Consider the following 27,112-nt stretch of genomic DNA (forward strand, 5'->3'; position numbering starts at 1 on the left):
CTCTGCCGCCGCCAGCCGCCGCCCAGCCCGCGTCACCTTGAGCGTCACGTCGCACAGCTTGCCCTGCCGTCGGATCTCCTCCATGACGCCGTAGCCGCGACTCGGCAACTCGGACACCGAGAAGTGCACCAGGTCCTCAAGATCCTCCGCGCCGTCCTCCACCATCTTCCCCGGCCGCCGCGACTGCGCAGGCTTGGCCGGCCGGCTCCACACTAATCAGGGCGCGGCGAGGGCGCACGCCGACTGCAGCTGGCAGCGCGGAGCCGGAATTGGATGGGCCCGCGCGGCGCCGTAGTCGCAAACTCCTCTACGCCGGAAGCCCGGCCGCCCCGCTTCCTGGTTTAACCATAGCCTTCGTTTCCCGCTCTCAAGGCCTCGACTGTGCATACGCCTGCTGCAATCTTTCTAGATTAATGGGTTCCATTTGCCGTCTTCTGATTCGGCCTTGACCTTAATCGTATCACCGAAGAACTTTGGATTTTCATTTCTGCCACACTCCCAGACACTTCCGTAATTCCCGGAAGCGGTCTGTTGCCATGGCGACTGTGTACACAGCCGGGCAGCTCCGCCTGGGGTGCCCTGGTCTCGTGCAGAGTTTGGGTTGCTGTAGTTGCAGCTGTCGCGCTCGGAAAGGGCCGCTGCCTCGAGAGCGGTGAGCGGGGGCCATGCGCGGGCGGGGTTAGAGCGAAGGGAGACCCGATGGGGTGTGCGTCCGGGCCGCTGGCAGTGGCTGGGGTCCGAGAGCGGTCTACATGGGAGTTCCTGGCTTTGCTCACTCATTTGTGAAACAAAGGCAGAGGAGGACAAGGCATCACCGGGCCCCTTTCAGCCTGATAGTGACTTGGGGTTTTCCGAGCTAGTGTTCCCTAGCCTAACGAGGGTCCCACGTCGCGCCCACGACACAGACGGTGTGAGGCAGAGTACCAGAGGACGTCTGGACTCTTCTTCACTCGTCAGTTTTCAAACTGGAGGGGGGTTCGGGATCATCAATCCGAGGCCGTCACTTTACAGATGAGGAAACCGCTCCAGAGAGGGACGGGAATGGGCTCAAGGGCCCCTGCCGCGCACATTCCACCCAGGGCTCCCGCACATTAGGTGAGGTAAAGGAGAAAGGCTACTTTTGCCTGGATGCCAGGCTTGCGTTCATCCTAAGGCTGGGTGCAATCAGACCTTGTGTTTTGGGTTCAGATGCTGCTGTTAACAGCCACCACCGCCTCTGTCCCTGGTCTGGGCAAGAGCACGGGAAGATGGGGACCTGCCTCTTGCCTACAGTCCCACCAGACGCTCTTGTCGAGCCTTCGGGGATGCTTGGAGGCCGTACTGTCCATTCCTACTCCTAAAACATGAGGAAACGAGTCTCAGCATAAAGATCTCCTTGTGGCCACTTAATCTCTTTATAACAGCAGAATATTAAAGATGGTGACTAAAAGACAGTGGTGTTCCTCACAGCGTCCTGAGGAAGAGGACACTGCTAAAAGGGAGGGCACAGTGAGGAGGTGAACATGGCTTTTTATGCCTCGAAACCAAGTGTTCTCCCAGAAGGGCCTTGGGCTCGGGTTGGAGGTGGTGTGGGAGGGGAGCGACCTCATACACCCCTGGGATTCTCTCAGTAGTAACTGAAGATGGACGCACATGTGGAGACTCAGCCACCCTCTGACTTCCAGCCATGACCACCACCACCAACTGCCATTTCATGAACACCTGCTGTGTGCCAGGCACTGTTCTGCATATTGTGGGGGGCACAGAGCTTGGCCTCAGGCAGCTCACAAGTAATTTGGGTTTGGGAGCTGAAACCCACACAAATGAAGCGGCATAAAAATGGTAACAAGCAGTATTTCAGTAAGTGTAAAATGGCATGGGGTCCCCAAATGTCGGGGTGTTGAGGGGCTGGTAAGTAGTAGGTCATAGGAAAGCCTTATTGCATGCGGGTGTAGCTCCTGGCATGCTTGGAGCCATGGCATGAGCATGAAGAGGGCCTTGGGAAGCACAGATGGGGCGACTGCATGTGCATGTTGGCAATTTCAGGGCAGAGAAGGGGCAGGCTCTGGGGGATGCTCTGATCTGGCCTGTGCTACCCTTGTGCTGTTGGCAGGCAGGGGCTTCAGGGAGGGAGACCTGAGCGCCTGCTCCCAGAGTTCCCTGCTTCTTCATGGTCCCTTTCAGAGGGCACTCTGGATGTCATCTGAACTTTGCATGGCTGGAGGATGGGCCCTTGTTCCTGGCATGGGAAGTGGTTTTGGTGTGAGGGTTTGAGTCAGAACATAACTGCCTCTTCCCTCGGCTTCCCGGTAGTATAAATCAAACTGAAGTTGGAAATGACTTTTTATTTCTAGAGCTCAATTTTGCAGACAAAACATGTTAGGGCTTAAATTGGATAAGCCATTATCTTTGCTCACCCCAATATCTTTTAGATTTATTTTATTTTATTTATTTTTTTTGGTTTGGTACCAGGGATCGAAATCGGGACCTTGCACTTTCAAGGCAGTTATTGTTTGGTTTTTTGAGACAGGGTTACACTTCTGTAGTTCAGGCTGTCCTTGAACTCACTATGTAGCCCAGGCTGGCCTCAAATGCAAGGCAACTCTCCTGCCTCAGACTCCCAAGTGCTAGGATTACAGGTGTACACTACCATGCCTGGCTAGATTAATTTTCTAAAACTAAAAAACCATAGATGCTGTATCCCATAGTATCTAGGAAAAAGACTTCCATGAAGTAGTGTCTTGAGAAATGTAAGATGTGCACACACACTCTGCAATAGGCAAGTATGTAAGTGCCATGTTTGCTTACTTGATTTGACAGCTGAAGGACTTATGAGGAGTCATGGTTTTATTTTGTCCACATCATTGAAACTAAACTGAAATAGCAACACCTGTCTCTATTTTACTGGCTTCTATAAGGACACTTAACACCACTTGATGATAGTTAATGTTATTGTAAGAGGAAATCAAGTAGTCACTGCAACTTGTGTCTGGAAATGAGAAAGGAAATTAATATTTTAAAAATCTAGAATAATTATTGTTAGGTAACAACATTGAGCTTCTCTCAGAAAAGTACATGTAAAAAAAAAGAAAAGTACATGTGAAATGTTACTATTATTTATTTAATGTGCTTTTTTGTGATAGTAGGGATTGAACCCAAGGTCTTCACACTGAACTACACCCCCAGACTACGTGTGTGTGTGTGTGTGTGCGTACACACGTGCAGTATGCTATATATATATTTAAAAAAAATTTTTTTTTATTTGGTATGGGGATCGAACTCAGGACCTTGCATTTGTGAGGCAGGCACAGTGCCACTGAGCTAAATCCCTGGCCCAATATGCTATAAATTAATTGTACAGAATAATCTATTCAGACCCAAGAAACCCACAGCAAGAGAAGCATGTAAAAGGCCATCAAAAGGCTGGGGATTTTACTAGCATTAGAATACTCCACACATAGGTTACGGAAACATTGCACTCTGGAGGCTGCAGTGTTCACACACTTCCATTAACAACCCACTCTGAGGAGGCAGGGAAGCTGAGGAGAGGTCTGCCCCCAAAATGCTGCCTTTCTAGTGTGGGGGAGAATTCATACTTCTGTAAGGAGAACTGAATCACCTCGGCGTTCACAAGCAGCCTGTTTCTGTAACAAAGTGGCCCATAATTTGATGAGGTCTCGCCTAGTTCAAACCCAGGCAGGAGAGGAACCACACTGACTGGTGAGACCCAGGAAGACAGCCAAGCGATGGCCACAGCTCACAGAGGAGATGATTTGCAGAGAAGCTCTGCACTGACAGTCTGCTCCTTCGCATCTGTAGAGGAGTTCCATACAGCCATTTGTCATTATTAACCTTAAGGTGCATACAGGCAAAGAGAATGCAAACACCCAGCCTTTTTTAAATTTTTTACTTTGAGACAGGGTCTCCCTAACTCACAAAGCTGCCCAGGCTGGGCTCAAACTTGTAATCCTCCTGCCTCAGCCTCCCAGAGTGCTGGAATTACAGGTGTGCACCTCCAAACCTAGACTTTAATGTGTTTTTTAAAAAACAAAATAATTTACTAATTAAAAGAATTTCCTGGGCCAGGGATTTAGCTCAATGGTTCTGCTGCCTTGTAAGCACAAGGTCCCGAGTTTGATCCCCAGTACCAAAACCAAAAAACAAAAACCAGAATTTCCTGTTATACCTGCTGTTATACTTGAGTTTTTTATTTTTAATAATAAAGATCTTTAAAATTAGTTTTAAAGCCGGGTGTGATGCTGAACACATATAATCCCAGCACTGGAGCCAGCCTGGGCCACATAGTTTAAACCCAGCCTAAACTACATAGTGAGACTGTCTCAAAAAACTTAACACAAGGACCCGAGTTCGATCCCCAGTACCAAAAAAAAAAAAAAAGACTTAAGAAAAAAAGCCGGGGATTTAGCTGCGCAAGTGCAAGGACCTGCGTTTTATTCCCCAGTACCAAAAAAAAACCTTAAAAAAAATTAGCTTCAAAATTTTAAACATCATACAAGTTTGTTAGAAAGCTTTGCAAGTCCTGGGCATCCTCTTCCATCCTATTGCATAAAGCCACATCAAACTTTCAACTTCTGTTATGCTTGTACAAATGGTACTTATTTGTGATAGTATAAATGAGGGAAGACAAATATGCCTGTGGGTCCCTGAAAGAAACTGATGAGAGTATAAGTACTTACCTTTCAAGAGAGGGAGAGGAAATAGGGAACTGTGATTTTTGTCAGTGGAATGACAGAAGAAAGACTGATTATGGACTGGTCTAGACTAGACTAGCCTGCTAGGGCATCTTTATCTGATCCAGATAGTCAGCTCAAGCACAGAAGGTGGTGCTGCATCTGATACAAGATAAATTAACAAAGAAAGATAGTTTTTCCAGGTGTGGTGGCACATGCCTGTAATCCCAGCGCTCTGGGAGGCTGAGGCAAGAGGATTGCAAGTTTTTTTGTGTTTTTTGGTACCAGAGATCGAACTCGGGACCTTGCACTTTCGAGGCAGGCACCAGAACCACTGAGCTAAATCTCTGGCCCAGGATTGCAAGTTTGAGCCTAGCCTGGACAATTTAGTGAGACCCTGTCTCAAGAAATAATAAAAGGGGGCTGGGAATTTAGCTCAGTGGTGCTGCCGCCTCCCTTCCAAGCACAAGGTCTGGAGTTCGAGCCCCAGTACCAAAAATAATAATATAATAATAATAATAATAATAATAATAATAATAATAATAATGAAGGGCTAGGGACAAGTATCTCAATGCAAAGGTCCTAGGTTCAATCCCTAATACCGAAAAAAGAAAAGAAAACTCTAGTTTTAACATACTATTTCATAGTAAGTATGTTACAAGAAAATATAATAAGTGAGGTAAAACATAAGTTAACACATCTTAGATGCAGAATATTTCTAGAAACAACAACTAAGACCACTAAAGGGAAGATTATTTTTGCTTTCTATTTTAGTCTTTTTGGGGTCAATGGTGGAAAATTAAGCTGACTACAGCAGGAAGTTCAGTGCTTGCTGAAGAGGGTCCTTTGGGGAAAGCACTGGGAAGCTGGGGCCAGAAGAAAGACTGGCTCTCAGAGCCACAGGAAAACAAGGCCATACCTCACTCTTTTCCTGATCTTTTTGATGACTCCACCCTGTTGTTATTTGATGGTAACCACTGAGAATTGCATTGTTCTCTTCCCTTCAGCTAGGAGGGCTTCTAAGAAGAAGGTTCATGCATTTGTCCGCGTCAAGCCGACGGATGACTTTGCTCATGAAATGATCAAATATGGAAATGACAACAAAGTGAGTGGAGCATGTCTGCCTTCGCCCACTGGGGCCTTGCTTTCTCTGTCCTGTGTCACTACTGCAAGACCCTGTTTCCAAACAACCATTTAAGGACCAAGGCGGAATGAGTAAAAGTTCAGATGGACTCTAGTGTCCGAGTCTAGACCACACCTTCACAGTGCTATTGAGGAAGTCCCCATCTTTAATTGTAATTTTACAGTTAATAACTGCTTTGCCCTACATTTGCTCACACTTCTAGAATGTTCTGCGGTCAGATCTGTTGTATAATCTCACGGTGGGTATAGTAAGGTTGTCTCGAGTTGATTACTATTAAACTTATCGAGCAGTAGGGGAAACTCATCATGAGGAGTGGAAAGATTTCTCCAACTCTAGACCCTCACCACTGTCCTGAGAGCCCTTTGATGGGCATGGGACAGTGTGAGTGTGGGGGGTTTTCATTAGCAGACATCTAGAGGCTCACTGTGGCCAGCTTTGATACATCTTTAAAGGAAGACTTCAAGGGCAAACTGCTCAAGCCTCAGAGGTCCTAGCAGTCAGAAAAGGGCTCAGATGCAGCCCTGTGACATGTTCCCTGCACGACACAGTTTCAGAGAACACACAGGCATGGAGCATTTAGTACGTGGATGATCCAAACTTGTCTTTCTTAGTCTTAATTTTACTCTATGTGGCCAGATCTTGGCTCAGGAATTAGAGTAGCCAGGATAAGATTTGAGCAAGAAATGGAGTGTGGTGGCACATGCCCGGAATCCCCGCACTTAGGGTGAAGCAGGAGGATCACTGTGAGTTTGAGCCCAGTTTGGGCTACATAGTGAGTTCAAGATCTGCGTGAACTACGTAGTGAGTATCTGTCTCAAAAAGGAAACAAAAGGGCTGGGGATTTAGCTCAGTGGTTCTGCCACCTGCTTCGCAACCGCAAGGTCCCGAGTTTGATCCCCAGTACCAAAAAAAAAGGAAACAAGATTTGAGCAAGAGAATATTTACATCCAAAGCCTCCATCAAGAGGGCCCTTACTGGGAGCTGACTTTACCCAGGATGGCCTTAGGCCAGCTTCTGCCACCACTGCCTTCGGAGTACATGCATCTGAACACTACTGCGTACAAGGAGGTTGGCCCTGTCAGTTTACTATAATCCTGAAGAGTAACTGTCTGAGAAGCCCAGAGCCTTTTGGTGCTGTTCGTCACAACTCAACACTGGCCCAGGGCCTGCACAGTGCACAGCAGAGGGGGTCCCTGCTGTCAGCCCCTGCCTGTAACTAACTCAAGCCTTGCTGCTCCCTCTCAGCTAATCCAAGGGCTTGCTGTACTTCACAGGTGTAGCTAAGCCTTGCTTTCTAAGAACACGAAGTCAGGTATGGTGGTGCACGCCTAGAATCCCAGCCTTCAGGAGGCTGAGGGAAGAGGATCGAAAGTTCAAAACCAGCCTGAACTGTATAGTGAGACCCCCATCTCAAAACACAGCCACCACCACCACCACCACAAGAAACCCAACAAATAAGCAACAAGCATGATGAATGTACCTGACCAAACAGTGAACGTGTAAACTCTCCAGTCTGCTGATTTTGCTGCCACAGGGTTGTGTGGCCTCCCTGCAGGAGCTTCTTTCTCCCATTCCAAGGAATTCATCCAGAATATCAGCGGATATGCAGAATCCCTGTTCACCCTAGAGCTCACTTCCTCTATTTTCTTCAATTCAGGACTCAGCTATCAGTGATTTTTTTTTTTTTTTGAGACAGGGTCTCACTGTGTAGTCAGGCTGACCTTGAACTCACTATGTAGCCCAAGCTGGCCTCAAAACTCTTGGCAATCCTCCTGCCTCAGCCTCCCAAGTGCTAAGATGACAGGTGTGTGCAACCACACCAAGCTGTCAGTGATTTTCTTTTTCTTTTCTTTTTTTTTTTTTTTGCACCACTTTCCTCACAAGTGACTTTTCTTTTCTCTTTTTTTGTAGAGCATTGATATTCACTTAAAAAAAGACACTCGGCGAGGAGTTGTCAATAACCAGCAGACAGACTGGTCCTTCAAGCTGGATGGAGTTCTCCATGATGCCTCCCAGGACTTGGTTTATGAGACAGTTGCAAAGGATGTGGTTTCTCAGGCCCTGGATGGCTACAATGGTAATTTAGCTAATTAACTGTTATCTTTCCTAAGAGCCTAGGCGGCCCTTCCTGGAGGAAGAGGTACAGTACGAGTGTTTTATAGTGAATAAAATAAAATATAACCCCACTTGCTAGCATTTGTATGCTTATTTGTCTCCATGTTATTATGGTAGAAATCTTACTGCTGCTTGGTGATAGCTTGATCCCATGTCCTGGGTCCTGCCTTCCTAGGATAATTAAAAGACCCTGGCTTTGGCCAGATATGGTGACACATGGCTCAGTCCCAGCTACACAGGAGGATGAGGCAAGAGGATCACAAATTTTCCAGTCGAGGAAAATTTAATGAGACTGTCTCAAAATAGAATATAAAAAGGGCCAGCAGTGTAGGTCAGTGGTAGAGCACTTGCCTAACATGAGCAAGGCCCCGGATTCAACACCCAGTACAGGAGAAAAAGAGACAGAGACTGAAAGAGAGAGAGAGACCTGGCTTTTTATAGGTCACAGGGATTCAACTATTGTTTCAAATTTCTCAAATATTTTGAAGATATGTCTATGGTAGAGTTGATGAAATTCAAATATTTCTCAGCTACCTAAGAAACTTTACATTTATTAGTACACACTGTACTGTTCATATTCTAGTATAGGATTTTTTACACTGTCGCTAAAAACTTGAGCAGTGTTTTTCCTAACAAGAGCCTAAAAGGCTTTATTTATTTATTTATTTACTTACTTATTTATTATGTCTCTTTCTTTCTTTATTTTTGTGGCCCAGGGGATTGAACCCAGGGCCTTCACACTGAGCCACATCCAAGCCCTTTTTTAATTTTAATTTTTGTCCTTTTGAGACAGGAAGTTGCTAAGTTGTTAAGTTGTCCAGGCTGGGCTCAGTCTTGTGATTCTCTGCGATACTGGGATTACAGAAGTTCTGGGATTACAGGTGTACTCCATTATGCCAAGAAAAAAAAAAAAAAACAGAAAACAAACCTTTACTGGGAAAGTTTTACAAACTTGGAAATCGTAAGATTACTTTAAAATCTTAAAAAACGGGGCTGGGTGTGCAGCTTAGTTTTAGAGCACATGCATGACCTCTGGGTTCCATCCCTAGGACTGCCAAAAAAATCCCAAATACTCCTTAAAAAAATAAATATAAGCTGGGCATGGTGATGCACACCTGTAATCCTACCAGTTAGGAGGCCAAGGCAGGAGGATCGCCATGAATTTGAGGTGAGCCTGGGCTACACAGTGAGTTTAAGTCCAGCCTCAACTACATAGACTGTCTCAAAAATATATATATATAAGGTATTTAAAAGTCACAGTTTTTCCATCCTGCCATGTGGTGGCTGCTGACTAGAATGTTTCTTGTTTTGCACGATTTTTGGTTGTTGTTTCTGGTACTGGAATCAGACCCAAGACCCTGCAAATGCTAAGTAAGTGCTTTACAACTAAATTACCCTCCCAGCCCCAATTTTGTAAGTTTTAGGTTTTCTATTTTAAAAGTCTGCTGAATGCAGATGCCCAAACATTGTAATTTATCCCGCATGGGACACACGTGTGGCCCACTGACTGTAGGATATCCCACGGGAGTTCATGACACTCTGAGCACTTGTGACCCAGGAGGTGGAGACAGAGGAACTGGGGCCCAGGAGCTTGAGTCTTGGGCCTTGTGCTGTGGAACCACGAAGGGCTCGGAGTCTCCAAGTCTCCTTCCTGCTTGCTTACACTGGGCTCTTAGCCAGTCCCTGGCTCCATCTCTCACGCTGAATCCCAGGAATGAGAGCACCTGCATGCAAACACCGATTTCCACAGCCCCAGGTTGCCCTGGCAGGTCCACCATCTCAACACCCAGAAGCACCTTCAGAATGGGGTCCAGCTCTGGGCCAAGAGGAAGTGCAGACGGGAGCCTGGGTGACTGCATGCTTTGTGTCCTGGAGCCTGGTGGCGACTTGAAGCAGAGCAGAAGCACAGATGAAAGCCTCCCAGAGTGGTCCATTTCTGGAAGTGGCACAGGACCCACTAGGAGCCCTTCTTGGTCCTGTGGGCATTTCCAGTCTACAGAGCACTCTCAGTATGGCAGGAAGTGCCACTCCTGCTCCATCTCTCCTTGAGACTGCAAAGCCCTCTTGCCTGTGTGGGCAGGTTGATGGCTCCTGCCAGCCCTGAGACCCAGGCAGTTCCTGGCCATGCTAGTGAAGGTCTGGAGTCTAATGCTTTTGTCTTCAGCTCCTCCGTCCCCTGAGAGTCCTGTTCTCAGAAGCCCTGGGACCAGATTGCTTTTGGTCTGGGGCGCAGGAGAGCAGGGTGGACTGCTGATTCAGGGCAGATGTGCACATCTTGACTCTTCATGTCCCTGTCCCCTTGCTTACCCATGATACTCCGAGGTGGAATTTCTCATGTCACTGGCGGCCTTCACGCCGTGGTCCTGGCTGGCACAGGTGTGCTGGGAGAGGTGTCCTTAGTATGGTTTTCCTGGATGTCACCGAGATGTGTTTTGAAATGTTTGCAGGCACCATCATGTGCTACGGGCAGACGGGAGCTGGCAAGACATATACCATGACAGGGGCATCTGAGAATTACAAGCACCGGGGGATTCTGCCCCGCGCCCTGCAGCAGGTAGAGCGGGCTCATGGGTGGGAAGCCACACAGGTCCACTATGTGGTACCTGCTGCTCAAAGGAGCTGCAGCCAGGACTGGTACCAGTGCCCAAGACAGGACACGTGGCTGGCAGTGGGGTGGGACAAGGCCTCCGGAAACTAGGGGTTCAGGCTGCAGATAGGCCCACACCCATGCTCAGCTGTTCCCTCATTTACAGAAAAGGGGGTAGACAGGCTAATTGGCCTCCTGTTCCTCTATGGTCTGTGATCCTATAAATTAAGGATTTGGAATTCCTAATCTTGTTCCTTCCTGGTTTTAATGAGTAGAATATAGGCCTGCTCTGGCTTCTTCCACTCCACAGCTCCTGAAAAAGCAAAGGCAAGCTGGGTGTGGTACAGCATACTGTATTCCCCCGCAGTCTGGGAGGTGAGGCACAGGGATCATAGTGACTTTGCAAGACACTGTTTCAAAATTTAAAAAACTAATTAGCTCAATGCAAAGGGCCTGGGTTTAACCCCAGTCCAGCAAAATAAATAAATAAATTATAATACACCAAAGGCAGGAAAGCAGGCATGACCTGAGCTAGGACCGAGTCACCCATGGCCTGGGAAGTGTGACTGGAGACAACAGAAGGCCTCCCGTAGGGGTCTCAAGCCCAGGATCTGTGAGGGCTCTGGTTGGAGGCAGGAGGCAAACAGCCTTTCCCCGAAAGCGTCTGTGGTTTGGACAGAAGCGTGGACAACCTTCTAGTACATCAGTCCTCTGTGCTCTAGTTTCTGAACCCAAATCCGTGATTTCCCACTGTGAATACTTCAGTATCTCAGCATCTTTGACTGTAATAGTTTAGCTCTATGGCACCTAATTGAAATAACAAGTAAGTCACATACACAATACTGAGTTTTCTAGTAGCCACAATTTAAAAAGTAAAATAAAAGGTGAAATTAATGTTCATATTATAAGCCGGGTGTGGTGGTGTGAGCCTGCAGGAGGATCACAGAGAGTTCCAGGCCAAAAATATATATATAAGATGATAATTAATAGCACCCAGTGAACTAGTAAAAATAATTGTTGTTGATGACAAGCATTGTACCACCAGACTGCAAGTTCCGGAGAGCAAGACTTACCTTATACTTCCGGATGCTCCCCCTGGGGTCAGAAGACCCCCAACACTGGCTGCCTGTTCAGTCCTGTGTGGTGACCACTGTCCACCTCCTGCCTAGGTCTTCAGGATGATCAAGGAGCGCCCCACACACGCCATCACCGTGCGAGTCTCCTACCTGGAAATCTACAACGAGAGCCTATTTGATCTCCTGTCCACTCTGCCCTACGTGGGCCCCTCCGTCACACCAATGACCATTGTGGAAAACCCCCAGGGCATCTTCATTAAGGGCCTGTCAGTCCACCTCACCAGCCAGGAGGAGGACGCCTTCAGCCTCCTCTTTGAGGTGAGATGACCGAGTCAAAGACTTCCTGGCCTGGCCTGCCCTGGGATCCCTGTCCCTCCCTTTCCCTCCCCTCCTACCTTAGGATCTTACTTTGATCATCAGAATAAAGAAATGTGCTCATTTAGTAAGTTTAGATATAACCAAAAGCCAGCATGGAGGTGCACGCCTGTAATCCCAGCACTCAGGAGGCTGAGGCAGGAGGATCACCAAGAGTTCAAGACCAGCCTGAACTACATAGTGAGACCTTGTTTAAAAAAAAAAAAAAAAGACAAAAACCCCCTGAAACCCCCAAAAATGATGGCTTTGAAAAAATTGTGAACAAAAAGATTTTACTCATAAACTACTTTTTACAGGGGCCGGGTATTTAGCTCAGTGATTCCACCACCTGCCTTGTAAGCACGAGGTCCTGAGTTCGATCCCCGGTACCAAAACAAACAAACAATTTTTTACTTAAGGCAACAATAATGTATATTTTAGTATATTTTCTTTCCTAGACAATAGGTTTTATGGCATTTAAATGATAATAAGACAGATTTGTCTTGAAAGGCAATTTTATTATCATTTAGATACTGTAAAATCTGCTGTTTTAAGTATGCAATTCAATGATTTTTAGTAAATGTACAGAATTGTACAACCATCAGCACGATTCCATTTTAGAAATGCTCCTTCAAGCAGGGCATGATGACAACACCCCTGTAATCTGGCACTCTGGGAGGCCAAGGCAGGAGGATCACAACTTTGAACCCAGGCTGTGCAATTTAGTTGATTTAGCAAGACCTTGTCTCAAATTAAAAATTGTTTTAAATGGCCTGAGGATGGAGGTCAGTGCAAAGGCCCAGTACTTCTCTCTCTCTCTCTCTCTCTCTCTCTCTCTCTCTCTCTCTCTCTCTCTCTCACACACACACACACACACACACACACACACACACACACACACACACACACACACCTGCTTCATCCCCAAGAGTAGTTCCCTGGGCCCATTTTCAGTCACTTCCTGCCCCTTCCCCAAGTCAACCACTGCCTTGCTTTCTGTCTGGGCACCTGTGATGGTCATGAACATTTTCTATGCGTGGGCTTTTGTGACTGACTCCCTTAGCCTATCTGCAGCTTGTAGTATATATCAGCACTACTTTTCTTTTTATCGCTAGTTTTCCATTGTATGAATGTACTATATTGTGTTTGTCCATTTACCACCAGACAAGTATTTTGGTTATTTCCAGTCTTGACTATGATGAATAATGCTGCTGCCAGGTATGGTGGTGCACATCTGTAATCTCAGCATTTGGGAGGCTGAAGCAGGAGGATCATTCCAAGTTCCAGGCCAACCTGGACTACATAGCCAGACTGAACTGCATAGTGAGACCCTGTCTCAAAAAAAAGGATAGAGAGAGAGAAGAAAAAAAAAGAAAAACCAACAAAACCAAACAAAAGAATAATGCTGCTATGAATATCTGCATACAAGTCTTTGTGTTACATATGCTTTTGTTTCTCTTGGGTAGACACCTAGGAAGAGAGTTGCTGGGTCCTGTGCTTAATAGAAAACCATCCAAGGAGCTGCATCATTTTAGTCTCACCAGAAATGGACAAGTGTCCAGGACTATATGATTGTTAAAAGAGGAAAATACACTTGATTGATTTGGGAGAGCTTTTTAATTTTTAAATTTACTTTATTCTATTTTGTTATTATTATTCATGGGCTTGGGGATTAAACCCAGGGCCTTCACACTGGGCTGTGACCCCAGCCTTAGGGAGACAGATCTCCCTAAATTACCCAAGCTGGCCTCCTGCCTCAGCCCCCCAGAGTGCGGGGATCACAGGTGTGTACCACCATGCCCAGTTCCAAAAATTCCATTTTATCTGAGGATGTATTAGGAAAAATTCTCAAGAAGAAATTAACACCTTAAAAATCCAGAATAAAACAATTCGGTGTGAGCCGATTTGAAAGTTTAGTTATACGCGAAGTTTGGGAGTAATAGGAACCTTGAAGCTGATGAAAATTAAACATTTCATGCTATTTCATATATATTTTTTTGAGACAGGGTCTGATGTAGCCCAGGCTGGCCTTGAAATTGCAGCAATCCTCCTGCCTCAGCCTCCCAAGTGCTGGGATTACAGGTGTGTGCTACCACGCCCAGCCTTCATACTACAGTATTTTAAATTTGTTTACTAGGGATTGGAAGTGTAACTCAGTGGTAGAGTGTTGCCTAACATGTGCAGGGCCCTAGTTTTAATCCCCAGCAATGCAAAAAAGAAAAAAAAAATTTTTGGTCAATAAACTTATATATTGTTTTTTGGTTCCCTTTGTGAGTCTGTGGGAAAACCCAAAGAATTAGAAAGAGAAGCTCTAAAGAAGGCCGTTTACTGGGAGTAGCAGAGGGTTACAATAGGAACATCCCTGCCACGGAAGCGACTGGCAGTCAGAGGTTGCAGCTGGGCTGGGCATGAACTAGCAGTAGTGCACTTGCCTAGCAGAGCAGGCCCTGGGTTCATTCCCCAGGCACTGAGAAACAAAACAAATCAAAACAAAATGAGTGAGGTCAAGGCCAGAAGAAGGGAAGAAGGGAAGAAGGGAAGAAGGGTCCCCCCCCCCGGCCCCCCGCCCCGTACCAGGGATCGAACTCGGGTCCTTGTACTTGTGCAGCAGGCAGCAAAACCACTGAACTAAATCCCCGGCCCCAGAAGAAGGTTTTGCTTTGTCTGAGGTACTGGGGGCTGAACCCAGGGTGCTCTACCACGGAGCTCCATCCCAGGTCTTTGTTTATGTTTCATTTTGAATCAGGCTCTTGCTAACTTGTGATCCTCCTGCCTCAGCTTCCATAAGGGCTGGGATTACAGGCATGCACTACAGCAGGCCTTGTTTTTTGTTGCTGCTGCTGTTGTTTTGTTTGTTTGTTTTTATTTTGGTGCTGAGGATTGAACCCTGGCTCTCACTGATGCTCAGCCTGGCTTCTACCACTGAGCTATATCCCAGCCTGCTTTCATCCTCTCTTGGAAAACAAGGGGAGGAACGTAAACAGCTGGCTCTAGGGAGAAAGAGTTTATCACCTGTTGAGTAGGAACTGAAGGCTTGGTGGATTAGCAGCTAGGGTGGAGGAGTCAGGTGGTGCCGGTCTCCCGACTTTGAATGTGAAGAGCAAAGAGAGGGCATCTTTATGGCACTTCCAGTTCCTTACTGGGCACACCAGGCTGCAGGCACTTTCTGGAAAGGAAGAGCCCTGGTTCTTGGTGCAATCCTGGATTAGGGCTTCTACTTTGCATCTGGCCTCTTTACTTTGTTTTTTGAGACAGGGTCTTGCTATGTAGCCCAGGTTGGCCTTGAACTTACTGCAATCCTCCTGCCTCAGCCTCCCCAGTGCTGGGATCACAGGCGTGTACCACAGTACCTGGCCCCTTTACTTTCTTGCAATCTCAGGCATCCATTAAAAAGGTAGCTCTAAGCATCCTGCCCTTCACTTCAGCTGTTCTGGGGGGGGGCGAGGGTCTCAGAATAGGCCATTCTGTTGCAGAAAATGAGAGTCTCTCTCCTGTTTGGGGCTGAAATACAGGATAAAAAGTTTAGGATTTAGAATTAGGGGGCCTGGGCTCAAATCCAGGTTTCATCCTAGTCCCATTGTGTTTGTCTGTAAAAGTGGAAACACCACTTGTGCTGGCCCCAGAAGGCTGTCAGAAGAAGCAGGGCCAGGAGCCCTGGGCCCCAGCTCCAGGATCTGCACAGTCAGTGCCCCGTGGATGCTGATTGGAAGCATGGGTTTCTTACTCAAGGGCTCGTTGTATTTAGGTGCTTTGCGAACAGCAATAATTCCTCACACCCGATGGCTTCCGGCACTGTGTCCTTGCTGAACTTCAGTGGTTCAAGGACTGATGTGAGGTGGGGCGGGGAAGGGTGTGGGCAAAGCTGCAGCAGCAGCAGCCCACCACAAGCCCTGTCCCAGGGTGATGAGCACTCCCTGATGTGGGCCAGGGCAGGGACAGCGTGCAGGTAACATCGTGAGTTTGAGGCTAACCTGAGCCACACAGTGAGACCCCGTCTCAAAAAAAACCAAACCAAAACCAAAAGAAACAAGAATAAAGATGAACTGAACCCTCACACTCATGGAAGTCATCACTGGATTTGTACAAAAGGGAGACAGCAGCAGCACTAGAGACGTAGCCATGGGGACCCACTAGCTTGCTCCTCAGCAGGGGAGCCCCTCTCCCCAGGGGACAAAGATGTCCCTGCTCTGGGGCTTGTTCCTAGCATCCCATGGGGCTTTTTAGGAGACAGGAGTCCACTCCACAAGGACTGGTTTCTCCCCGAACAGCATTTCTACCACATTTGCTTTTCAGTGTATTCCGGTTATAGGGTCCAACCTGTAAATTAAAGACAAGGGCCTACTGCCCCTTTAAAAATACAAATTACTTATTTTCCCTACATTTCCTTACATTGTAAAATGGCCCCCACTTAGCCAGGGGGCTATGTTTGAAGATCCCCAGCACATGCCTGAAACACCAGATACAACTGAACTCTATATACACTAGGTTTTTTCCATGTACATATACCTGTGATAATGTTTAACTTACCAGGTATAGAATCTGGTTAGTGTTAGTAACAGTGATTAATAATAAAATAGAACAACAATAATAATATACTATAATTAAAGTTATTTAAAATTTATGAATTATTAGTGCTCAGGCTGAGGCAGAAGGATGACTCTCAGTTTGAGGCCAGCCTTGAACTATGTAGTGAGACTCTGTCTGAAAAAAAAATGAATTAAAATGCCAGATTATCCTAATAGAAACAAAAGCGTTCCATTTTTAAGAAAAATTAGGTAACTTGTCCATTATGGGAGAATTGATAATGTTGGCAGTAGCATAACTGCCTGACTATTGCAAAAAGAATATTATACTTGGATAGAGCGGCACATTTCTGTAAGTTCAGCTCAGAAGGCTGAGGCAGGAGGATAAAAAATTCTAGGCCAGCCAGGCATGGTGGGACACACTTGTTTGTTTGTTTTTTGGTACAGGGATCAAACTCAGGACCTTGAGAGGCAGGCGGAGGCACCGCTGAGTTAAATCCCTGGCCCTGATGGGACACATTTGTAATCCCAGCACTCTGGGAGGCAGAGCCCAGGCTGGGCAATTTAACAAGACCTTGTCTCAAAATGAAAACTAAGAAAGTTCTGGGGATACAGCTCAGTGCAAAGGCCCTGGGTTCAATCCCCAGTATCTCAGAAATAAAGAAATACTTTAAATAAATGAGCCAATGAAACATGATCCAAATGCTTTGCTACTTTAATTTGTCAAAATGCTGCATCCATTTCCCTTCTTCAGGGAGAAACCAACAGGATCATAGCCTCCCACACCTTGAACAAAAACTCATCCAGGTCACACTGCATCTTCACCATCTACGTGGAGGTGGGTGGAGCCTCGGGCGTCTTGGTGGGGGGATCACCCAGTCAAGCCCCGACCCGTGACCCGAGACCACACCCGCCCGGCTGTTTTCTAGGCGCACTCCCGGACCCTATCGGATGAGAAGTACATCACTTCCAAAATCAACTTGGTGGACCTGGCAGGCTCCGAGAGGCTGGGGAAGTCAGGGGTGAGCAGGCTGCTGGCCTGGCCGCGGCCCTGAGTGCGGCGCAGTGCTTGTGAGGGGGCCAAGTGGAGCGTGTGGCTTTCGGAGGCACAGAGACAGCGGAGGAGGGCCGGCAGCTGCAGGGCACTGCCATTCCTGCAGATGTTCCTCTACATTAAATGACCGATGCCTCCTAAATTCTTAGCAAGGTGCTCAGTAAATACTCCAGGCTGCGTAGCTGTTCTCTGTCCATGAATATGAGTATCTGCATGAGGATTCCCTTTCAAATAAGTAATTGTGTAAGTGTGTGTCAGCACAGGCATCCACAGAGGATTCAGGTGAGCACCGGCGTGTGTGTGTGTGTGTGTGTGTGTGTGTGTGTGTGTGAGAGAGAGAGAGAGAGAGAGAGAGAACAGGCACAAGGTTACTTGCTCAGCTCTCTGTGCAAGTGCTCTCACACGCGTTTATATCAGTGTGAATCTTTGAATGAGGGTTCCTATGAATGTCCACAGAAGTATTTGTATTCATGTGAGTGTTTCCACAAGTGTTCACGTGAGTGTTCTTTTCAGTTCTAGTGTTACCATTGTTTTGTTTTCTTTTTTGAGACAGGATCTTGGTATGTAGTTCAGGCTGGCTTGGGCTCACTGTGTAGCCCAGGTTGGCCTTGAACTCCTGGTGATCCCCTCTCAGTCTCCTGAGGACTGGGATCACGGGCGTGTTCGAGGCTTGGTGTTACCATTATTAACCATGATAGACCACGACCCCAGGACTTGCAGGAAGACCCTGGTTCTGGGCCAGAGCGCTGGTCGGTGTTGTAGACCCACATCAGGAGGCGGCCGCTATTAGTGGGGAAGCTGCTCCCTCCGCCCCAGGTGGGACTGACCTTTGATTTGCAGTCGGAGGGCCACGTCCTGAAGGAAGCCACCTACATCAACAAGTCGCTGTCGTTCCTGGAGCAGGCCATCATCGCCCTTGGGGACCAGAAGCGGGACCACATCCCTTTCCGCCAGTGCAAACTCACCCACGCCCTGAAGGACTCGCTGGGTGAGGGGGCAGCGAGTGCCAGGGGGAGTGGTGTGGGGAGGCCGGGCCTGGGTCAGCGATCAGAGTCGCTGTCTCCCTTGGGTGAGGAGGACACAGCCCCAGCACAGTGACTTCTCCAGCCCCCTTCTTGCACCCAGGGCCACACTGTTGTTCACTCCTCAGAGCCTTTCCTTCTGCTTTCAGTCCCTGCCGGGAAACCTTCTCTTTCCTGTCCCTAACCCAGCCTGCAGGATCCTTCACAGCCTAGACCAGCGATGGGACAGGCTCGCCCATCATGTTCTCCCTTCCTCATTTATTTATTTATTTATGTTTTGAGACTGGGTCTTGCTATGTAGTTCAGGCTGGCCTGAAACTCACTACGTAGCCCAGGCTGGTCTCAAACTTGCAGTGATCCTCCTGCCTCAGCCTCCCGAGTGCTGCAATTACAGGTATATTCCACCGTGCCCAGCACCCCTACCCTTTCTCTTTCAGCCTCCTGCCCAGAGCAGCAGGGGCTGTGTCTTGTCATCCCACGTCCCCAGGCATTTGTGTCGGGCATGTTGACATAGTGGCTGGTTTCTGGCTGTTAGCTGCGTGACTTAGTGACACCATGAGCAAAGCCCTGGCTCATACCCTCTTTCCTGGCCCTCCCACACCCCAGCTCTCACTGTCCTCCTCTGCTGTCCTCTCCTGGCTCCACTTTTAGGAACACCAGGTGGCTTCTGTCCCTCCTTCTCTCTTCCCCTCGCTCCCAGCCTCATGTAGGCTGGGGTTGTCCTCTAGTCTCTGACTTTGTCAGTGAGCGCCATAGACGGGGCCGACTGGACAGCAGTCGTGCCCATTGCTCTGTCCTGAAGGCTGGGAATGCGAGTTGAGGTGCGAGCAGGTTGGGCTCCTGGAAAGGGCCATGTTCCTGGCCTGCACAGGCTGCCTCTGGCTGTGCCCCACAGGGAGAGCAGGAGAGGCCCCTGTCTGCTTCCGTGGAAGGACATGACCCCGTCCTCGGGGCTTCACTTGGGACCTCGAGAGGCTTCGGCTCTGAGTGCACTCCCAGGGTGTTTGGAGGGGAACTTTGGGGTACAGCCTTGGCATGTGGATCTAGACATTCAGCCCATGGCAGAGCCCCAGGGGCCCCGAGGGAGTCTCTGGCAAAGCCCCACATGGTTCACGCCCTCTGCGTCTCTCTTCGCAGGGGGAAACTGCAATATGGTGCTCATTACTAACATCTACGGAGAAGCTGCCCAGCTGGAGGAGACGGTGGGTAGCGCCGGCCAGTAGAGCCGACTGGAGCCCCTCCTGGGGGCCGGCGTCTGCCAAGGGCCCAGGGCTGTGCTGGAGCCACAGATGCCGAGGGGTTCAAGCCAGGATCCAACACCAAACTCCAGCTTGTGCTGAGGAAGAAAGAGGCAGGCTGGGCGGGGGGGACCAGCAAGCAGGGCCAGCTTGGGGACAAGGAAGCTGCTTCCTGGGGCCTGTGCTTAGGAGCTGGAACCGAGGCGTCTACTGCTTGCTTTTTATAATCACACATAATTGGGCTGGGGGTGCAGGTTAGTGGCAAAGCACTTGCCCAACATGTGCAGGGCTCAGAAGCACCACAGGCTCCAGGCTGCGATTCTGAGGCTGGTCTGAGCAGACAGCTGTTATCCATCTGCCCTGTGCCCAGGGGTAGAGGGGGAGCAAGTCGGTAGAAATGAGTTACGTTGGTACAAGGGAGAAGCCTGGCAGGGTGGCAACACCTGTAATCTCAGTAATATGTTTCAATCCTTCAATTATATACCTAAACCTTCTAATCTACATTATACTCACACTATCTATATTCTCCATATTATCCATCAACACAAACACCACCACTCTCTCCTGGGAAGGCTGAGGCAGGAAGGTCACTGCAAGTTTGAGGCCAGCCTGATCTACATATCACCACCTCCACAATAGGGATGCCTTCCAAGACAGCGGGGGCCCACTCGCTCCCCTTCTCGCAGGCCCCTGAGAGGGCGCAGCACAGGAAGTGTCCTCGTGTCTGTGCGCCAGCACACCCAACAGCTCTCCTTTCACCTAAGTGGTGAGATCTGTCCAAGGTCACCCCAGTGGCCAGCGGCAGTTCTTAGCCACCAGACCAGACTGGCGCATAGAAGCCCTCTTGGTCCTTCCTCAGGTCATGGGAGGGCAACCCCCCCACTTCCAAGGCTGCTTCCTCTTCGCTGACAGTGAGCTACACCCCCAGCCCTTTTTTATTTTGAGACAGGGGCTCACTAAGTTGCCCAAGCTGGGCTCAAACTTGATCCTCCTGCCTCAGCCTCTGAGTACTGGAATTGCAGGTGTGCTTGCATATGGCACAGTGGTGGGGCCAAATTGAGATATTGTATAGGTTTAAAATACCAGATTTCAAACACCAACTTTAAAAAAGGGATATCTCAATAATTTTAGAATATTGATTACATGTTGAAATCATAATATTTTGGGCATACAGTATTAGACTAATGTTTAAATAAGATATATTAATACTATTTTTCTTGCTTCTTTTTACCTATTCTAATATAGCTATTAGAAAATTTAAAACTAAAGCCAGGTGTGGAGGCATGTGGGTATAATAACAAGCAGTTAGGAGGCTGAGGCAGGAGGATCACTTGAATTCAAGAATTTCAGACTAGCCTGGGAAACATAAGAAAGAATGAAATAAAGAAAAAGAAAGAAAGAGAGGGAGGAAGGGAGGAAGGGAGGGAGGGAGGGAGCAAGCAAAAAGAAAGAGGCTGGATGTGATGGTATATGCTTGTAATCCCAGCTACTCAGGAGGCTGAGGCAGGAGGAACCCCAAGTTTGAGGCCAGTGTGGACAATTTAGAGAGACCCTGTTTCAAAATAAAATTTTTTTTAAAAGGTGGAGTTGCAGTTTGGTGGCAGAGTGCTTGCCTAGCATATGTGAGGGTCTGGGTTCAATCCCTAGTACCACATGCACACACATGTGTACAAGTACATGTTCATGTGTACATTATGTATATGTACACGTGTATGACTTGCATGTGTGGTTCGCATTACCTTTCTATTGGACATCGCTGATCCAGACCCAGAGAAGTAAGTCCATGGAGGTCAGGGCTACCTCCTGAAAGGGCAGAGACCTCTCATGTGGAGAGCAAGGGCTTCGGCTGGAAGCCACATTCAGCTGGGCCTTGGGAGAAAGTGGAAAGTAGGGAGGCAGACAGGGTTGGGGAGAGGAAGGGGAGCCTGGATCACAGGCCCAGAAGTGGAGAGGCTCAGGTTTCGATGAAGAGATAGCCCGGTGCAGATCCTCACAGTGTGCCAGCAAGGACCAGGGAGTGCCCCTCTGTTCGTGTCCTGCCTCCCTGGTGGGGATCTCACTGCCAAGAGCCTGTTTTTATTTATGTTTAGCTTTTGGTATCGGGGATTGAACCCATGAACCACACCGTTTGACAGGCATCCTGAAGACCCAGGAGCAGCAGCCAGGGTCTCTGTCTCCTGGGGCCTCACTTGAGTGGGGAGCCCCCTGACATCCAGTTTGTTTTCCAGCTGTCTTCGCTACGCTTTGCCAGCAGGATGAAGCTGGTCACGACTGAGCCTGCCATCAATGAAAAGTACGATGCCGAGGTACTCCGGGGCTGTGGGCAGCCGCTGCTCCATGGGGTGATGTGTTCCTAGGCAGGAAGGAACCCCCACGGCCCGGTCCGCCTCTTGGCCCTGGCTCAGTCCCTCTTTATACTGGGACAGGGAGGGGCTGTAGAGTCCCTGGAGACAGTCCCTTAGGGGCCACCACAGTGGTGGGAGGGCTGGGTTTGTCTGTCACCCACGTGACCTGTAGGGCCCAGGAACTCTGAGCCCTGGGCTTCTCCGTGAGATTTCCTCAGAGCTGACTGGTATTGTGTTGTGTTTTATTTTGTTTTGTTTTGAGACGGTCTCACTATGTAGCCCAGGCTGGCCTTGAACTTGCAACCATCCTCCTTCCTGAGCCCTAAGCTCATGACTGAGAGCTAAACTCTTCAGATCCGAAATCCTGAAGGAAAACACAGACACATAGCTCTGTGGAACTAACCTAGGGTTTGAGGGACTGGTGCTGAGAACAGTGCTTCCCAAACTTGAGCTGGCATCAGCACCACCGGGGGCCGTTCTCAGAGTTTCTGACTTGTCTGTCCTGGGTGGCTGGAGGACGTTCGTTCTCCACAGATTCCCAGGTGGTGATGCTATTATAGCTGCTGCTCTGGGAGCCCCACTTTGAGATCCACTGGCACAGTGCTGAAGAGCCCTGCACTGGGTTCAAGAGCCTGCTCAATAACTGTGTAGCCTTGGAAAAATTGAACTTGTTTCTTCACTGATAAATTGGAGAATTAACTGAATCCACCCATGGGGGTTTTTTGTGAAGAAAGTTTTCATGTGTAGAAACCTCTGAGCACATCACTGTCCCGGAGTAAGTATTGAATAAATATTAGCTAGAGCCCTGTCTACAAAGCAGAGGGCCACTTCATTTATCTGGTTTTTGTTTGTTGGGACAGGGTCTCGCTATGTAGTCCAGGCTGGCTGTGAACTCCCAGGTACCGGGATTCCAGCGTGCGACACCATGCCCACTTTGTTTCATTAGTTGTGTTCCCTGGCTCAGGACTGTCACATTAGCACACACGAACCTTGCTGGGTGAACGCTGCACCTGATGCCAAGGTCTTCCATTTACTGTAATGCCATTTCTGTTCCGAAACCTGCATTGCTGGTCTCCCCATCATCTGATGGGAATGTGTTTATCATCTTTCTGATAAGCATTTTGCTCTATGAACACAAGGTCTGGAGAGAGAGAGAGAGAGAGATGGGAAGTTATATTGGTGCTGTCTTCCTAGTCTGTGGCTGGTATTCCTGGGTCATTGCAGCCATCTCAGTGCCAATGCCTGTTTTCAGGGAGCAGCAGAGCTGCTGTAGGTTCCCCTAGGCAGTGGGGGGCTGGTTGTACGGTGGGGGACTGGGCTCAGGTCCCCCTCTGCCTCCAGCCTCTGTGGTGAGTTTTCAGACTGTCTGAGCCTCGGAGACTTTATTGGTGAACACGGGGCTTGGACCCCTGATTTCTGGTGACCCTTGTGCTCTGCAGCTGATCCCTGAGGTGGTGGAAGGGATCCGAGCCTCTGAGCCTGTCAGGCATACAGACAGCAGCCTTGCTCAGTGTGTCCCAGTCTGCCAGGATAAAGCAGGCCTTCGGGCTGAGGAAAGTGCCCGAGGCAAGGGTGCCTATGCAGCCTGGTATAGGCCTGAGGCAGAACTCTGAATGATCCTCATTACACATATGAAGAAAACCCTGGCAGCCAGAGAAGATATGTGAGTCTGTGGTGTTTGCAAGGTGTTTTTCTAGCCAGAGAATGCTCCTGATTGAATCAAGGAGCCCATCAGCCAGAAGGGCCACCTGCCAGTGACCTGTGGCTCTGTTTCCAGGCTGTGACACCTGCCAGGCATCTGGGGAAGTGGCTGCCACGCTCACCTGCTGTGAACTGGAGTCTGTGCCCCTCCATTTCCCCACGTTGCCCTCTGATGGGCTTGGATGTCAGAGTCACCCAGGCAGAGGCCCTTGAAGGCTCAGCTGGGTTCCCTGCCCTGGGGCAGGATGTGCTTTCTAGAGCTGGGAGGGGGAGGAGGAGGGTGGGGATGGCCTGGCCTCTCCCCTCAACCCCACAGGAAGTCCACACCTCCAGGAGACCTATTTGGGCTTCCTAAGGGGCTGAGCCAAGATTTGGTCTTTGATCGGACTCTGAGCCCCGAGCTTTGGCCTGGGGCCGGTGACCCCTCCCTACGTGAGGCATAGCTGCAGGAGAGCCTCGGTGCCAGGTGACCCAGCTGGACAGAGGTAGAGGGTAGCAGACCTTTGATCTGACAGGCCAGCAGGGTGTGGACTGCACATAGCTTTGGCCCTAGTCCCAGGATCTAGGTGTCAGGGGTTCCCTCCAGTGGCTGTTTTGTGACAACTAAAGGACACTCCATTGTTCACAATGAAGTGTCTCAGCATGAAGTCCCTGGTGCCTTTTTATGGAAGACACTGAGTATCTCTAGAACAGTGGTGGCCAACCTAAAGCTGTGGCACGTGGGTCAGCCATTTTCCAAAGCACCCAGGATATGTAGCTGTGTGGACAGAAACACAAATCTTTCTCCGAGTATATTGTGTATGTTGGCTTTCTGTCACCACAAGAGATGGGCTAGAGACTTAGCTCGGTGGTAGAGTACTTGCCTAGGATGCACAAGGCCCAGGGTTTAACCCCTGCTACCACCAAACAAAAAGCTGTCCAGACATGGCAGATTTCCAAGGATGGTGCACACCTGTAATCCTAGCACTGGAAGGCTGAGGTAGAAGGATTGCCATGAGTTTAAGGCCAACCTAGGGTCTACAGTGAGTTAAAGCCTGGACTACAAAAAATAAAAGACCAAAAAACAATACAGTAACTGCTACATGATTTTTTTTTTTTTTTTTTTTTTTTTTTTGAGACAGAGTCTTGCCATGTAGCCCAGGCTGGTCTTAAACTCATGGTGATCCTTCTGCCTCAGCCTCCAGAGAGCTGGGATTACAAGTGTATACTACGGCTACTTAATGAAAATTAAAATTTATTTCTTCAGCCACAGTAGCCACATTTTGAGTATTTGGTAGCTACATGTGGCTCCTGGCCATCATATTGGACCACATAGATATTCATTTTATCAATGCAAAATTTCTGTTAGATGTGTCTGGTCTAGAGAATGTTAGAAGGTAACACATGCTATGAAAAAATTAGAGTGAGATTTTGTTTGTTTGTTTGTTTTGGTTTTGGTACTGGGGATTGAACTCAGGTCCTTGTGTTTGCAAGGCAGGCGGCAGAACCACTGAGCTAAATCCCGGGCCCTAGAGTGAGATTTTTAAAAATAGTGGTATAGTGGGCCCAGGATTTAGCTCAGTGGCACCTCACCTGCCTTGCAAGCTCAAGGTCCTGAGTTGGATCCTCAGTTCCAGCAAAAAAAAAGTGGTATAGAGGTCGGGAGGGGATTGCAATTTTAGATAGGGTGATTGTAGTATACCTCAGGTAGAAGCTTTTGTTTTGTCTTTTTGCTGTACTGGAGATTGAACCCAGGGTCTTTACACTGAATTACATCCCCAGCCCCCTATTTATTTTTTGTTCATTCATTCATTCATTCATTCACTCATTTATTTTTATTTTTATTATTTATTTATTTATTTATTTAGGTACTGGGCATCGAACTCGGGACCTTGCGTTTGCAAGGCAGGAGGCGGAACCACTGAGCTAAATCCCCGGCCCTACTCATTTATTTTTAGACAGGTCTCACTAATATGCTAAAATGCGATCCTCCTGCCTCAGCCTCCCAGTTTAGAGTGTACTACCAGGTCCTGTTTTAAGTTTGGGCATAAGCTGTGGTAATGGGGGAACAGCATCCTGGGCAGGAGGGACAGGCATACACGGAAAGAGTATACCAATCTGGTGGGACTGGAGTCAGCCAGGGGAGCACACTAGAGAGGAGGTAATGGGGACAAGTTACTAAGCCTCCTTGGTCACTGTGTCCTACAGAAATCTCTAGGGATAAGGAGAAATGAGTACAAAGATGTTCACTGTAGCTGCAAAAAGTCAGAGGTGCCATATATGATCATTCCTGGAGAATGCTAACAAGTACCTGGAGGAAAGGGTGAGGGTAAGGACGTGCACAGAAAGCGTCCTAGAGTCCGTGGCACACGGTTGAGCTCCCAGTTCCTTGGGAGGCTGAGGCAGGAGGATTGAGAATTTAAAGCCAGTCTGGGCAACTTAGCAAGACCCTGTTTCAAAACAAACCTCCTTCCAAAAAAGTATTGTGGAGCCCTTAGGCTGCAAGGAAAGGGCCATTATTCTGAGAGGTTAGGAAGAGCCTGGAGCCCCTGGAGGAATTAGGGTCTGTTCTTTCTTTCTCCCTTTCTTTCTCCCTTTCTCTCTCTCTCTCTCTCTCTCTCTCTCTCTCTCTCTCTCTCTCTCTCTGTACTGGCAATTGAACCCAGGGGCATTCTACCATTGAGCTATATCCCTGTTCCTTTTTATCTTTTACTTTGAACCAGGGTCTCCCTGTGTTACCCAGGCTTGGCTGCAACTCACAACCCTCCTGCTCAGGCTCCCAAGTGGCCAGGACTATAGGCGCTTGTCCCCAGGCCTGGCTTAGTGAAGTGGCCCCTTGGCCTGTGCTGCCTCCGTCCCCATTCTCCTCTGGGGAGGAGGCAAAGCCCAGGGAATGCGGAGTCCCTCTCAGACCCTGAACTTCCCTCTCGGGGAAGACTGCCAGTGGGGGGGCGCGGCCCCGAAGCTGAGAGTGCTCTTTAGCAGGAAGACCAGGTAGTCACCTCTCTGTTCACCTCCCCACCCTTTGTTTCCCTGGCAGCGAATGGTCAAGAACCTGGAGAAGGAGCTGTCACTGCTCAAGCAGGAGCTGGCCCTGCACAACAGCTTGGTATGGGGCAGACGCGGGGGGTGGAGGGGAATGGTATGCCAGGGCAGGGGAAACTGCAGGGCCTGGGGCCAGGGCCAGATGACACGAGGAGCTGAGGCCAGGAAGGGCGGCAGAAAGGGGTGGCAGTGCAGCCATCAGGGAGGGCAAAGGGGTGGGATTCCCCCAGGAGCCCCCTGGGGTGATGTCTTGCTCCCG

The 27,112-nt window shown here is 48.7% G+C and overlaps 2 protein-coding genes across 11 annotated transcripts in view; one reads left to right on the forward strand and one right to left on the reverse strand.

The window, feature by feature from the left end:
• Positions 1-207, reverse strand: part of Klhl18 (kelch like family member 18) — a 51,457-nt gene extending 51,250 nt beyond the window's left edge. For all 5 annotated transcript variants that reach the window (XM_004834985.4, XM_021256886.2, XM_004834984.4 and 2 more), the window contains exon 1: positions 37-207. In XM_004834985.4, the coding sequence (XP_004835042.1) occupies positions 37-165 (129 nt within the window). In that variant the 5' untranslated portion in view covers positions 166-207. The remainder of the gene's footprint in view (positions 1-36) is intronic.
• A 256-nt stretch (positions 208-463) lies between these two features.
• The window catches only part of Kif9 (kinesin family member 9), a 42,144-nt gene continuing 15,495 nt past the window's right edge, over positions 464-27,112 (forward strand). Inside the window, exons 1-12 of one of the 6 annotated variants that reach the window (XM_004834980.4) lie at positions 480-652; positions 1,611-1,839; positions 5,678-5,775; positions 7,726-7,891; positions 10,377-10,483; positions 11,686-11,910; positions 17,224-17,307; positions 17,399-17,491; positions 18,364-18,511; positions 19,683-19,747; positions 22,012-22,089; positions 26,849-26,917. In XM_004834980.4, the coding sequence (XP_004835037.2) occupies positions 1,803-1,839; positions 5,678-5,775; positions 7,726-7,891; positions 10,377-10,483; positions 11,686-11,910; positions 17,224-17,307; positions 17,399-17,491; positions 18,364-18,511; positions 19,683-19,747; positions 22,012-22,089; positions 26,849-26,917 (1,170 nt within the window). In that variant the 5' untranslated portion in view covers positions 480-652; positions 1,611-1,802. The other 5 variants (XM_087187096.1, XM_087187097.1, XM_004834981.4 and 2 more) reach the window with 5 other exon arrangements.

This window comes from Heterocephalus glaber, unplaced genomic scaffold, assembly GCF_053883595.1.
Source record: "Heterocephalus glaber isolate CG9 unplaced genomic scaffold, H.glaber_assembly_v1.0 deba00001504, whole genome shotgun sequence".
In the NCBI taxonomy this organism is placed as follows: domain Eukaryota; kingdom Metazoa; phylum Chordata; class Mammalia; order Rodentia; family Bathyergidae; genus Heterocephalus; species Heterocephalus glaber.